The sequence below is a fragment of the Barbus barbus genome, assembly GCF_936440315.1.
Source record: "Barbus barbus genome assembly, chromosome: 32".
NCBI classification, from domain to species: Eukaryota; Metazoa; Chordata; class Actinopteri; order Cypriniformes; family Cyprinidae; genus Barbus; species Barbus barbus.
The window spans coordinates 1,077,626-1,092,462 of record NC_136760.1 but is presented as its reverse complement, the minus strand read 5'-3'; the positions used below and the strand labels follow the sequence as shown (position 1 = coordinate 1,092,462).

The 14,837-nt window shown below is 32.6% G+C and overlaps 1 protein-coding gene across 1 annotated transcript; it reads left to right on the top strand.

Moving 5' to 3' along the window:
• Positions 1 to 7,974: 7,974 nt before the first annotated feature.
• LOC306852173 (leucine-rich repeat-containing protein 18-like) lies at positions 7,975 to 8,742 on the top strand (the record flags this gene model as incomplete). Its single annotated transcript, XM_079388844.1, has 1 exon — positions 7,975 to 8,742. One exon carries the CDS (start codon positions 7,975 to 7,977, stop codon positions 8,740 to 8,742), a length of 768 nt encoding a protein of 255 aa, XP_079244970.1.
• Between the last annotated feature and the right edge of the window lie 6,095 nt (positions 8,743 to 14,837).

The following is a 14,837-nucleotide window of genomic DNA, read 5'->3' as shown; positions in this document are numbered from 1 at the left end:
TTTAATGAATCTTCTTCACTGTTAACTCTATATTTTTACATGAACTACACCTTTAACACACCTACGAAAAAAAAAACTGAGTAATGCTTCTACACGTCATCTTACAATTATAGTCTTCATCAAAACTGTGTTTGAAGTGCAGGACTAACTTCTGCTTTACACCCAACACCACAAGAGTTTCCTTCATGAGTCACCTTAAATATTTCACCAAATGAGGAAAGAAAACACTGCTTGTGTTGCTTCAACATGCCCTAAATAAACCTAAAATAAGTCTGAGGAGACACACCAAAGCCAGTGAAACGTTAGACTGAAAGTAGACACCATTTGAATTAGCTCAGAAAAGAAAGGTTTCTATTTCTTGAGTCTCAGACAAGATTTCTTGAACGTCTTCCAGATAAACATTTATGAAGTAGGTCAGCCGAGGTCTGCACGTGTCCTAAAACCAAAAAACTGAGCAAAAACCACATCCTTGATTCAAAGAAACTTCCATTTGCCAGTTTTCCAGAGAACATCTCAGAGCTGATACACACCTTCCTTTTTAAAGTTTAACGGATAATACAAGAGAGAAACAAAACATCTATAAGCTGTTTACTAGTGCGGGGAATGAAGAATTGATAAAACCTGAAGTCCCGTCGATTATGATGTGTGTTAGGAGGTGAGGATAATGTTGTCATGAAGATCTCAGCAGCAGCAGCACAGAGCCTCTCCAAACAACTGCAGATGCTCCAAAACAAATCATTAAACACATAAATATCTCTGTCTGCCTCTGCAAAAAGGGATGTAGTAAAGCCAAGGACCATTTGAAAGTGAGCGGAAACCAATAAATGCTTTCCTACTCTAGCAATATTTTTGTGAAGTATGTAACATGTATAAACTGACAAGTATCACTTAAGCAAAGGATTACATTAATATCAATTTGAGCCCGATTGAGACCCAGAGAATATTACTTTATATCTTTACTCATTCTTTTCATGGCTTTGGAAAACTTGCATCTGATGTTTCTCTATGACGCTTTTTGCATAACTCCGGGTCGTCGACAACAGGCTTCATAGCAATTTATTTCTAGGAATCAAATGCTTTCTGTGAATCTTTAAAGTCTCTCTGCGAGTGATCGTACAGGTGCGGATATATTTGTGGCAGCTCAGCTATTCGACACAGTTTATTTATGTTGCTAGTGACTTGGAAATGTTGTTCTTCTGCCTGACATTTGCTGAATGAGAAACAAACCAGGTAAAAAAAAATTGCACGTCATAGAAGGTGGAGTTCCCGAACCCACCCACCGATTGCGTAATCGCCACTGACCAATGGTAGCTCAAAGGTGTTTAGGAGCCAAAACGAACTCCTTCAGGAAACTGGCTTTGGTGAGCTGTTTCAAATGGCCGAAACGAGCTCAAAACCAACTTAGTTTCGGCCAGATTTTGTTCGAAATGACGTCATATCAGTTTGTTCTTCGATTTTGTTTGAAGTATATCGGGGCCTTTAGAACATTGATTTTGAAACTTGTGAATTCATTAGAATCGTTAGAAGACAGAATCACAATTCATTTATGAACAGATGGCCTTTGTTGCATGTTCCCGGGGGCGGGGTTTATGTAAATATCTGGGTTTGTGACCTCACAAACCCGGGAAGTAACTCGTTGTAGTCGCTACGAGCCGTTCTTGTAGGCATTAAACTGCTATAATTTTAAAAGATGATAACTCCGTTTGCATTGAACTTTCAGAGTTGTAACTTTGCAGATATTGTTTATGCTCAAACAGCAACATTACACATTACATTAACACTAAAAATGTGAAATCGCAATCAACCACCCCTTTAAAGCACTTATTGTTTCAAATGCAATGCAATCACTTTGAAACTCACCTGACAGCACGAGTAATTAATAGTGATATTGATCATTGATAGTAAATACATCTTTGGACAATGAAAAGTAGATTCTGTGCAAGAGTTATGTCTCCTGGTAAAACACAAGTCATTATATACAGCATAAACAAATATAATTTCTAATTATGGATCTTTCTCCAGAATCGTGAGATTGACAGATATGAAACGTATGAACATGTACTAACACTGCTCTTGTATTTAGTGCAGACTGATGATCATTATGGAGCTTTACTTTTCTAAAATATTTAACCTTCACTTGGCAAATACATTTTTTATTTCTTTTCTTAAGAATTTTGCAAAGACATAACTCCCTGACAAGTTTTGTACAGACAAGCATCAACATGAAACTCAAGTTTCTCGTTACTTTTTCTTCATCAACTGGCATGTGTGTGTGTGTGTGTGTGTGTGTGTGTGTGTGTAAGTGTGAAGCAGTCGTGTGTGAGGAAACTCTGAAACGTCCAAGGAGCCCTTAGATCACCTTTCCCACACAAGCAATTTGCTGATGGGCTTTTGTTGAGGATATTAATGTTTAATTTAGTGACAGATGCACTGGAGCATCTGAAACAGCACTGAGCACAAAGTCTTTTAAAACAAATACAATAAAATAACACCAAATAACCTTATATATGAAAATTACTAGCAATTTCTGAGTGAAAAAAATTATTGTTTTTCTATTTTTAACAGTTAACAATGAAAAAAAAAAAAAAAAAAAAAAAAAAAAAATATATATATATATATATATATATATATATATATATATATATATATATATATATAAATAATTTCCTGACTTTTATTTTATTGAATCTTCATTATTTTAATGGTAAATGCAAATGTATGTAACATAATTTTTAAATACTAACGAATTACAACACAAAACAAAAACCAAACAAACAAACAAAAAAAAACGCAAAAATGTTCAAAGTCTTTTTAAAACAAATACAGTAAAATAACACCAAATTGTATTATTTGTGAAAGTTATTAGTAAGTTCTAGGTGACAAAAAATTCAGTGTAGTTTTTAAATTGGATGTTTTTCCATTTTTTACAGTAAATATAATATACAAATATAACACAAATAAAAACTATTAAAATAATTAATTATAGAACAAAAAAAAACTAGGATGTTATAGTATGCAAAAAGCTTTAGAGGTCTTTAAAAAAATACAGTAAACACCAAATAAAATTATTTTTGAAAGTTACAAGTACTTTCCTGTGAAAATTGTTTCAAAGTATCTTTTCAGAGTATTTTTCTTTGTTTATCAGTTTCTTTATATATCATTTAACACAAATAAAAGTTATTGAAATACTTTTTTAAAAATACAAAAAATGTAGAATGCTAAAGTGTGCAAAAAGGTTGAAAGAAGGTATTTTAAATAAATACAGTAAAATAACACCAAATTTTATTATCTGATTTATGTTATATCTAAGTCAAAAACTTTAGTGTACTTTTTTAAATTGAATGTTTTTCAATTTTAACAGTAAATGTAATGTAACGTAACACAAATTATTTTTTTAAATGCTTAAACAATTACAAAACTAAGCAAAAATAAATAAATTATTAAATAAACAAACTAGTAAGTTATAGTGTGCAAAAAAGTTTTAGTTGCAAAAAAAGTATTTTAAAAATACAGTAAATACAAATGTACAATTTAACAAATAATAAATAAATAAATAACTATGCAAACAAATATTTTAAGGTCTTAAGGTAAAATATCCTAATTTTTTTTTTCTTTATTTACATCATTAAATTCTATAATAATAACTCTATCCAAAATATCACTAAACAAAGGCTTTCTCCTGGTGAAAAGACCATCTATTGGATAATGACAGCAGTCTGGGTGGGTGACCATGATTTCGCAGCGCATTACGTGTTCCTGGATCATCATTTTTGCTCTTCCTGGAGCAACATCTCCATCAAGCAAACATAGCCATTATTCCAAACCCTAACAAGGACGTAGATCCGGAAGAACAGATCCAGACCAGCCGTCATCTTACCTCAAGGACCTAAATAACATCTACTGATCAAAATACACTCAGTCAGTCTGAATGGAGTGAGTCAGAACTCACCTAAACATCTGCGTGAGCCAACTTTACTCATGACTCATGTGAGACTGAGCTGCAGAAAAACACACAAAGTTGCAGTTCAAAGATTTTAAAAGATAAAAATACTGTACATTCTCTTGATCTATAAGTGATCTACAAGAAAATGCATTGATTTTTTGTTGATGATTTCTGTTGCATGCCTTTAAAATACGTGTGCATCATGTATCAGGTAACTAAACATCAAAGCAGTTTGATGCCCTCTCTTGGTCTTAAAACGCAATAGGAAACTGTAAGTGAAATGTTATACTTAGGTCAAAAATAAATCTAGTTGGGATTAACTGTCTTTTAGATTTATCTAAAAGAAAAACTATTTTCTCCATTTACTGTAAGACTTAGGTCATGCTATGTAAAATGATCAGACCGTTTCAGGCCACCAATTATTGTCAAGGTTACACTTTCAAACTAAACTAAACTAAACTAAAATAAAATAAAATAGTAAAACCAAATTAAATTGGAAAAAAAGTCAAATAAAATAAAGTACAACAAAAATATAAAGTAAAACAATACAAAAGTAGAACAAAATAATTAAAACAAAATAAAAAACAAAGTAAAATAAAAAGTAAAACAAAACAATACAAACATATTGTAAAAAAAATAGTTAAATAAAATAAAAAGTAAAATAAAAAATGTATTTTATTTAATTAATTAAATAAATTTAAATAAGGTAAAACAATTAAATTATTAAATTAAATTAAATTAAATTAAATTAAATTAAATTAAATTAAATTAAATTAAATTAAATTAAATTAAATTAATTTAAAACTAAAGCATCTCATTAATTGTAAAACACAAAGTGTGGAGTAATTTAAATAACAAATACTGTAAAAAGTTGAGTCCGGCTTGCTTTCAGGAATAGTTTACATTCAGCCAAACTACTGTATATCCATTTCTAACTAGTTCCCTGCCAGGTACTGATCTCAAAGGGTAAAGGTTAACCACAAAACAACTAAACACAACCATGCTGAAAAAAAATTACAGTAACATACATTTGTGCATAAAAATATAATTAACAGATCTATCATCTACTAAAAACAAGCCACTGTAAAGCAACAGCAGAGTAATAAAAGCAGCAGCAGAAGGCAGCTCTCTGTTGCCTGGAGATCCAGCCAAACAAACCATCCTCATGGAGGCCACGCTTTCACAGCAAACCCTCAGAGCCACGCAACAAGCAGCGCTGTCTGCTCCGAGGAAAGGAAGTGAGGCAAGCTGGTTTTTACTTACAGGGTGTCCGAGAGAAGCTTGTGCATTATTCACACGGACGGATCCTTGACAAAGACGGCCTCGTAAAGATATGAACACAGTACTAGTTCAGCTCTAAACCGCTCTGAGAGACACAGATCCAATCACAGCAGGTAAGAACAAACATTTCTGTAATAATGCTGCTTGCCATTTCGAATACATTTCACATATATATATATTTGCTGTTCAAGAACTGTGAAAATGGCATTAAACATTGCACTGTTCTGTAAACGGTTGATTATGTAAAAGCTGTAAAAGTCTGCAGTGCATATTTGAAGAGCTTGTTTTATTTTTCATTGTTTGGTTGCACAATGTAACCTACAGACACAACTACTATGTTTTTGTTTCATTTGCTTTACAAATATAGCACTTTACTATTAGCATCCATTTGTTAACTACAACAGATAATATATAACATGAACTAACAATTATTCATCATTTATAAAACCTTTATTATTAATGTCAATTTCAACATTTAGTAATAGATTATTCAAATTTAACTTATAGGTTAATATTATTTATTGCTAATATGATTAATAATGAACAGTTGTATTTTTATTAACTAATGGTACCAAAGATAAAAAAAATACTGAACAAAGAATAAATACTGTAACAAGTGTATCGCTCATTGTTAGTTAATGTTAGTTAGGGCATTAACTAATGTTAACTAATGGGAACTTATTATAAAGTGTTACTGATATGGTTTCAAATAACAGATAGATTATTCTGTAAAATATAACTGTAAAAATGCATAAAATAAAGATTAACGATACTTTAATTACACAATTTTATTTATATTTTCTACATACAGTATACTAACACATTTGTAACATTTCAAGTTGTTTAAATTAAATAACATTAATTAGTTAATGTATCATGAATAAACATGAATTAACAAAGAAAATATTATTTTAAATCTGAACATTTACTTAGATTAATAAATGCTGTAAAAAGTGTTGATTTTAGTTCAAGATATCGAATGCATTAAGTTATGTAAAATAAAACATTTTTAAATTGTATGAATTAAATTTATATGAGTTAATGTATCCTGAATAAACATGGATTAGCAATGAAAAATAGTATTTTTAAAAGCAAACAGTAAACATTGATTGATTTTAGCTCAAGAGCTCTAATGCATTAACTGATGTAAATGAACTGAAGCTTACAGTGAAGTGTTAGTGTGTTTTCTGTCCTGCAAGGCCGGTTTAGGTTGGCGCAGTGAGCCGTGTGCTGGCATACAGTCATGTAATGCAAAAACAGCAGCCTGGCCAGCAGTTTGGGCAGCGTTTTATTTCATTAGACAAAGCTTTGCTGGTCTCTGTGTCCTTCAGCAGCAGCGCTGGAGCGTGACAGTCACCTCTATCAAACACGTCTGTAATGCGTCTCCAGGGACTGGACTACTAATCATCATGAGTAGAAAGGACAGCTTGTGAATTTACATAAAGAAACCGTCAACACTGTATAACAACGTTATTCCAAAATGCAGTAAATTACCTTGCTGCCTTCTAAGGCATCTTAACTCTTCATAAGAAGCAACTGACATGAAACCAGACAGTTTCAGGCCACCGATTATCAGTGTGGGAATGGTTACAAAAATAAATAAATAAAAATAAAATAAAATTAAACACAATAAAACAAAAATAAAATGGTAAAACCAAATTAAATGAAAAATAAATTAAAACAAAATGAAGTGAAACAAACTATTTAAGTAAAACAAAACAAATAGAAAAAAAATAATAATAAAATAAAATAAAACCTACTTATATGATTTCCCACAAAATTCTCGGCTCCATCAATATTGAATTAAAAAGATTATATTTATATATATTTATTTTTCAGTGATACAATAAGGGAATAGTACAAAAAAACAAAAACAAAAAAACATTTACCTTTCTGTGTGCCTTTAGCCCTGTCGTACTCTGTTACATATATTGGGTCAAAAAGTCCATTTTAATTTAAATGTTTTTATTAAAACATTTATTGATTTATTGAGCATATAAAATCTATCATATCTCTCACCTCATCCACCATTTTGGCTGGACTTTTTCAAAGAACTTGTCAATGCATTATGGGATTGATGGGACCACATCTACAATGCATTAAAATGCTGCCCACTAAGCATAGCCAACATAAATGAGACCCTGGAGCACAAAAGCAGTCATAAGTAGCACAAGTATATGCAACAATGCATTGTATGGGTCAAAAGTATTGATTTTTCCTTTATGTCAAAAATCATTAGGGTATTAAATAAATATCATGTTCCATATATTATGTATTTGTAAATACATATATTTCATATTGTGTAAATTTGCTACCATAAATACACCAAACCTTAATTTTTGATTAGTAATATGCATTGCTAAGGATTTAATTTTGGACAACTTTAAATGTGATTTTAACGGATGGGTCAACAGTGTAATTATAAATGTAATTACAGAAATTAATTACAGATGTAATTACATATAGGTATGTTTAAAAATAGAAGTACAATGTAAGAACATGTATGTACACAAGTACATTGTATCAAATGATTCATTTAAATGTAAGTATACATAGTAGTTAAGGCCTACTAATATAAAGTGGGTCCAATAGTTGTATCTCAGACAAATATTGTCCAATCCTAACAAACCATACATCAATGGAAAGCTTATTTATTCAGCTTTCAGCTTTATGACTTGTTTTGTGGTCCAGGTTCCCAAATTAATATTGTTCATAAAAAACTAACCCAATGTTGCATTGTTCCAGACACAATGGCGAAAGGGAAAAAGAAATCAAATGAACCGTCCGGTAGAAAAATCACACTCAAGATGGCCAAGAGTGCTCTGAAGGTGACGGTGGATGGCAAGCGTCGCCTCGACCTCAGCAATATGGCGATCGCCACATTTCCCAAGTGCATCCTGAAGCTCTGCGACGTCGAGGAGCTCGACCTCAGCCGCAACCTTCTCAAGAAGATCCCAGACGCCATCGACAAGTTCATGAACCTCCGTTTGCTGGATCTGCACAGCAACCATCTGGAGCAGGTTCCTGCGGCTATCGGCCGCCTGCATAACCTCTACAGTCTCAACCTGTGCAACAACCATCTGAGCGCCATCGGCCTGCCGCATGAGCTGGGGCTCTTGAGGAACCTGCGGATCCTTAACCTGGGAATGAACCGCATCGAGAGCCTGCCTCCATCTGTGGCCGCTCTCAAAGAGCTGCAGGAACTGGGGCTCTTCAACAACCTCCTGACTCATTTGCCCAAGTGCATCCAAAGCCTCCCAAAGCTGCAGAAGCTGAACGCCAGATCCAACCCCATCTCTACAGACGAGTCTCCAGAGGTGGACCGCATCCAGAGAGTAGAGTGTCTATATCTAGTGCGGGAGGACTGCCTGTGTACCGACTGTCTGAAGAGATGTAAGGAGGAACGAGATAAGTTAGACAGTCAAATGAGTGCCGCTTCTACACTAAAGAAGTCCATCTTTGCTGGGCTCATGACGCCAAACTCTGTAGCACAGGAGAACCAGGCTTTATGGAGGTGAACGTGTAGACTAAAGTGACCAAATCCATAGCTGACTAGTAACGATTCAAATATTACCAAAGTCTTCATAAGGAATTACCGTACTAATTATTTGGATCAGTATTCTAAAGTGAATAACATGATAACTATTGCTTGCTAAATCATTAATCAGAGTTTATTGTTAGTTAATAATAGTTAGAATGTCAATATTGCATTAGTCAGTTGTTCCTATGTAGTTATTTATTAATGAACAGTGTTCTAAAGTGTTACATTCTTTATTGGCTCGAAGGTTCCATGAAGAAATTTGTAACATCCTTTGAATCCATGCATTCCACAAAAGGTTCTTTATAGTTGAAAAAAAGTTATTTAGATTATTAAAATGTTCTTCATACTAAGACAATAATAGCTATGTTCACTTAAAGATTCTTTGGGGAACCAGCAATGGTTCTTCTATGGCTTGAGATCTATTGAAGCTGCTTCTTCTTCTTCTGAGACTACATTTAAAAATGCATCTCCTCCTAGAGTTTTCAAGCTACAACCACCAAACTCTTGGTTGCTATCTCTTTTCCAACTGATTAAACGGATTCAAAACTACCAAAAAGTCCCATAGACTTTCATTGAGGGTGTTAAAACTTTTGTACAATAAGATTTATGAATATTTAAGCTGTCTGTCACTAGCAAAGCTTAATGAATATCCTAGAAAACATGCTAGCTACATATTTTCATGCTAACAACATGCTAACCATGCAAGTAACATACTAGCAAACATGCTAAGCTAGTCATGCTAATCATACTAAAACGCTAATAATGCTAGAAACATGATAGCAACATGTTAATCATGTTAACAACATGCTAATTATGTTAGAAATATGTTAGCAACATGTTAACAACAAGCTAATAATGCTAAAAACATGCTAATCATGTTAAAATGTTAACAACATGCTAATCATGCTAGAAGCATGATAACAGCATTATAACATGTTCATCATATTAACGGTAACAACACATTAATCATACTAGCAATGTGTTAAAACATGCTAACAACATGCTACAACACGTAACATGCTAAATCATATTAGCAAGGTGATAAATCATTCTCGCCATATGCTAGCAACATCTATCTAATCTCCATCTAAACTTTCACACTTTTACAGCTGCTTCAAACTTTCAGATAGTCTTTCTCAACTACTTCAGAGTTTGTTCCCAAACTTTACTCATAGTTGATTTAATCTGGTTCGTATTGAATGTGTCTAAATCCTGTAAATGTGCATATAAATTTGCATTAAACACTGCATTACTGTTTCATTTCATGAAATCAGAATAAATCAGAATTGCGCATTCATAAAGGGATCTTCAATGAATCTTTAAGACATTAAAAGACTGGGGAAAGAAAGAGCAGGTATCTGTCTTTTGTTTGGTATATCATTAACTTTAACATCACATATTAAAAACGAGATTCAGATCATTAACAATGACTCAAATGACAGAATGTATCAAATATTTGATACATCAGGCTTGTATGGCTCCTATAGCATAGTGAGAATATGGAGCTCACGCACCTCAAACATGTGTTTCATTCAGAGGTCCAAACAGATAGAAATCAATTAAAAAAAATGCAAGTGGTCCAGATGTTGTGTTTATATGTTGTCTACATTATGAAAATCATTAAAGATTTCACAGCAAAATTGCATGTGTACCACAACCTGCAGGTGGATGTTTGTACAATTATACTAAAAGGTCTTTTGCTAAAAATGTCTAAATTATCAATCAGAAACAGGCATGTAGATTGTGTTCTGGTTTATCATGTAATAGCTTCTATGCGCCACTAGGGAGCAGCAAAGCTCCAAACAGCCGCAGTTCTCTCTGCTGCCCCCTACAGGAGCTACAGTAACATTACTATCACATCTGGACAGTGTGAGCACCACACCTGTCATTTTAAGGGGTCAAGATGTTGATATGTACTTTTGCTGAAGTTTTAGGCTACATTAATAAATATAGATGTAAATGATTTAAATATTCATTCAGGAAATCACTTTGAAGGGAGATGTCAATATGAGCTTAATGGCTGTAAATGGAGAGAGATCTGGGCAGAATTAAATTTATAAGAGCTTGTAAGGTCACCAATACCTTCCAAATACTTATGACAGAGCTTCAACAAATACATGAATTACTTTCACAATCATCTACTTCTGTTGTGAAGAACAAGTGCTGGTGAATGTAATTATCCATATTGATTTATTGATTTATTTCTCATTTCTCTTGAGGAACAGTTCCCTAATTAACACTCGGCTCAATTCTATTGATTCTCCCACATTGGCACTGTTTTGAAGATCTGCTCATGACATGACAAAGTGACATTTTAAATGTCCGAAAAGATTGCTCTCTGTTTATTTAGTTAACATGTCAAATAAAAAGTATAACGTTCACACCTAAATCTGTGAGTAATATGAGATAAATGAAATGTCCAGATTGGTGACATTTGTTTTTCTTTTGGTACAGTATACAAGTGTTAGACATCAGCATTGTATGATTTAAAAGACTGAAGTACTGCCAAACCAACCCATGCTTATTCTTAACTGGATAAACAGCAATAACCGGAGCATATGAAGTTTGGAGTATTGTTATTTGGTGTCCACGTCTTGAAATGAGTGATTTGAATGAGGTCTGTAATCCGATTACTCCCAGCAGAAGTCAAAGTAAACAAAACTCAACACTGCTATTATCAAAGTCAAGCCAAAACAGTATGGAAGAATAAACATGTGCCACAGAAAATAGTCTCCGACCATGGTGCTCCAAGTTCAAGAGCTGTAAAATAACAAGAAATCCAGCAAAGGATTACTTGAAAATCACTTAATGTTACATTTAAAAAAAAATTACAAATATGATTATAATGCATTGTACATGAGAAATTATATTGTGTTTTATTCACAAACATTAGACTCCATCACCTTTATAATAGTTTAAAAATAAGTTAATTGCATTAAAATAAATAAATTAACTAACTAACTCTGCATGTGTAATCTGTGAATAAATTCTGTAAAATAACACCAATAATCCAGTAAAAAAAAAAAACTGTATTGGATTACTTAAAAACAATTCAAAATGTTAAAATATTATGATGCACAATACAGGATAAATTATTTGTATTTTATTCACAAACATAAGACTTTTAAAATAAGTTGATTTCATGACATTTAAATATTTTAATATGAAAAAATATATACATTTAATCAATCAATCAATCTCCGACTGGTGGTACAAATATGAGTTCTGCATCATTATCATTTTGAAAATCTACCATAAACATCCCCTGTTGCTCCATCACCGCATGTGATGTCTCTGGAGGTGCCCTCCTGAATTATTAATACTTAATAAATCAATAAGTCATGTGACATTGCATCTCAGTCAACAGAGCAACAGCAGCACTAATCAGAATTCATCTGAACGATCGAAGGTCTATTGAACACTCCGTCCCAAATGTCATAATGAACCTGAAACAATAATGTGATAGACAACATTTTTCTTAAATATGAATGACTGCTATCTGAAAGCTAAAACCAGCCAGTCTTTTCAGTACAGCTTCAAGTGTATTTTAAGCCTGAGCAGAATAGGTTCTTTAATAAAACAAAAGCCATATTTTGAAAGTACCAGAATGACTAAATTGGGAGACTAAACATCCTGACCAGTCGCATTAGACAAAGAAGCATTTCAAACAAACAGCTAAATCATCAACTAAACAGTTCATGTGGGTATAAAATGACCAGACGGTCAAGTGCATCCCATCTAAGTACATTTCCAAAAGAGCATCTGCCAAAGAGGATGTTTATGGGAAATAAATCATTTTGTTAAAACGCAGATGGCATTTTTCCGGGCAGACCTCAGATTAGCTAGACTGCAATTACAGAAAGATATTTTGAATATATAAAATCTAATCTTTAACATGACAATGGATCCTCAAAGGGCACGACTGGACAAACACGCGCTGGGAGAGAACAAAGCGCTTTATTTGAGAGAGTAGAGTGTATTTGGGAACTGGCAGGTCAGTGTTGGTTACTCTCGGCCCCGGTGGCGGTAGAGGCGGTTGAATGAGGTTTTTTTCGCCGTCTCATTTAGGCCTCCTACCATCCCCATGCTTTCTGAGGAGCAGCTGTGGTCTACAGGGCTGAGCGGATTGAATGGCATTGGTGGAGCCGCTGCTATTATCTGCCAAACTGGGGGTGGCTTAGGAAAAAGACAGGGGAAGAAAAAGAAGACAAAAGCAGGAGGAGAAAAAGGGTGGAGAGAATGCTAAATTGAGATTTGAGACGGGCAATTTGAGTAATTTTGTACTTGAGCACTTCAGTATCCAGTAAAATAACAGTAATGGATTATGTAAAAATCATTCAATATTTAAAAACAAAACAAAAAAAACACATACTATATGAGAATAGATATTGTGTACAATTCAAAATCATTACAGACTACATTTCCTGGTTTCAACAGTTTCAAAATAACTTAATTTCATGAGATTCTACAGGGATTAATGGCATTAAAGGGATAGTTCATCCACCCAAAAACTATAATTCTGTCATTGTATACTATACGTAAGTATGTATGTTTGTATTACTTAATTAATTTGTATGTATAATTGTGTAATTATTAGTGCTGTCAAACAATTAATGGCAATAAAATATTTTGTTTACATAATATATGTGTGTATATTTATTATGTATATATAAAATGAATATATATTTAAGAAAATGTTATGTTAATTAAATATATTTATATATGATATAAATTATATGAATATAAATATATACATGTAAATATTTTCAAAAAATATATATTCTGCATGTGTGTGTGTGTATTTATATATACATACTAAATTTACACAATACACACACATATGTAAAGAAAAACGTTTATTTTGGATGCAAATGCACTAGTAATTATCTAATTAAAAGTGAAAAACAGAATTATTTTGATGATCATACCTGTTTTAATGGGAAGCATCTCTGTTATGGATAATTAAATGAATTAATTAATTCAAATTAATTCAAACATAAATAAATAAATGCAGAAATGTAAATTATGTCATTATTTACTCACCCTCATGTCAAAATCATATGACTTTCTTGTGGAACTTCTAAATATTCTGGCTCCTCTTTCCACAGAAGTCACAATAATTGTATCAATAACAATTTATAAAGAATATATTCATACATTCATAAAATGTACAGGGAAAAATCATGAACTGACATTCCCAGAATTCCCTGCGTTGCATTTGATGGTTTTTCTTTTAAATAACTGTTTGTTCTTAGTTTTTTCTCATCAGTTATGTTTATTAGGGTTGTATTTTACATCTAATGTTGTTAAATTCATGTTTATTGCATATTTCAGTTTAATGAGTCTCACCATGATGGTGTTTAGTGCTTGTGTGAATCACACTGTGCACCTTCTTTAAATGTTATTAATTATAAACTGCTTGTGATGGGCTTTGGTTCATCATGTGATTTTCTCATCACCGCCTGCTTTTTACATTTTAGTGCATTTGTTTTGCAGTGCAGCTGTGGTTGCCAGAATTTTACTGTAAATATATGGTAGCAACATTTTATGTTTTACGGTTTTAACTTAAATTTACATTTAAATATTGTAATTTCATTATATGCCGACCTATAGAAGTACTGAAATTATCTTTGTAATACACTGATAACCACCAAAGCAGGTGGTGACGAGAAAGTCATATGATGAGCCAAAGCTTTTAAATATTACCATATATAGAAGATGCACAGTGTCATTAGCACTAAACATCATAACACACATGAAACTGAAATAATGCAATAAACATTCATTTAACAACATTAGATGTAATATACAACCCTAATGTACAAAACTAAGAAGAAACAGTTATTTCAACAACAGCAAAAAAAAACATTACATTTGAAATGTAATGCAGGGAATTCTGGGAATGTCAATTTATGGTTATTCACTGTAAATTATACAATCTTTTTCCACTTTCAAAAATGGTATACTACCGTAAAATTGCATGTAGTGTCCAATACAGTTTGTAACCGTATATAGTAGGGGAACTTACCACTAACCATTTAACAGGTTTTTACGGTAGCATTTTTACAGTCT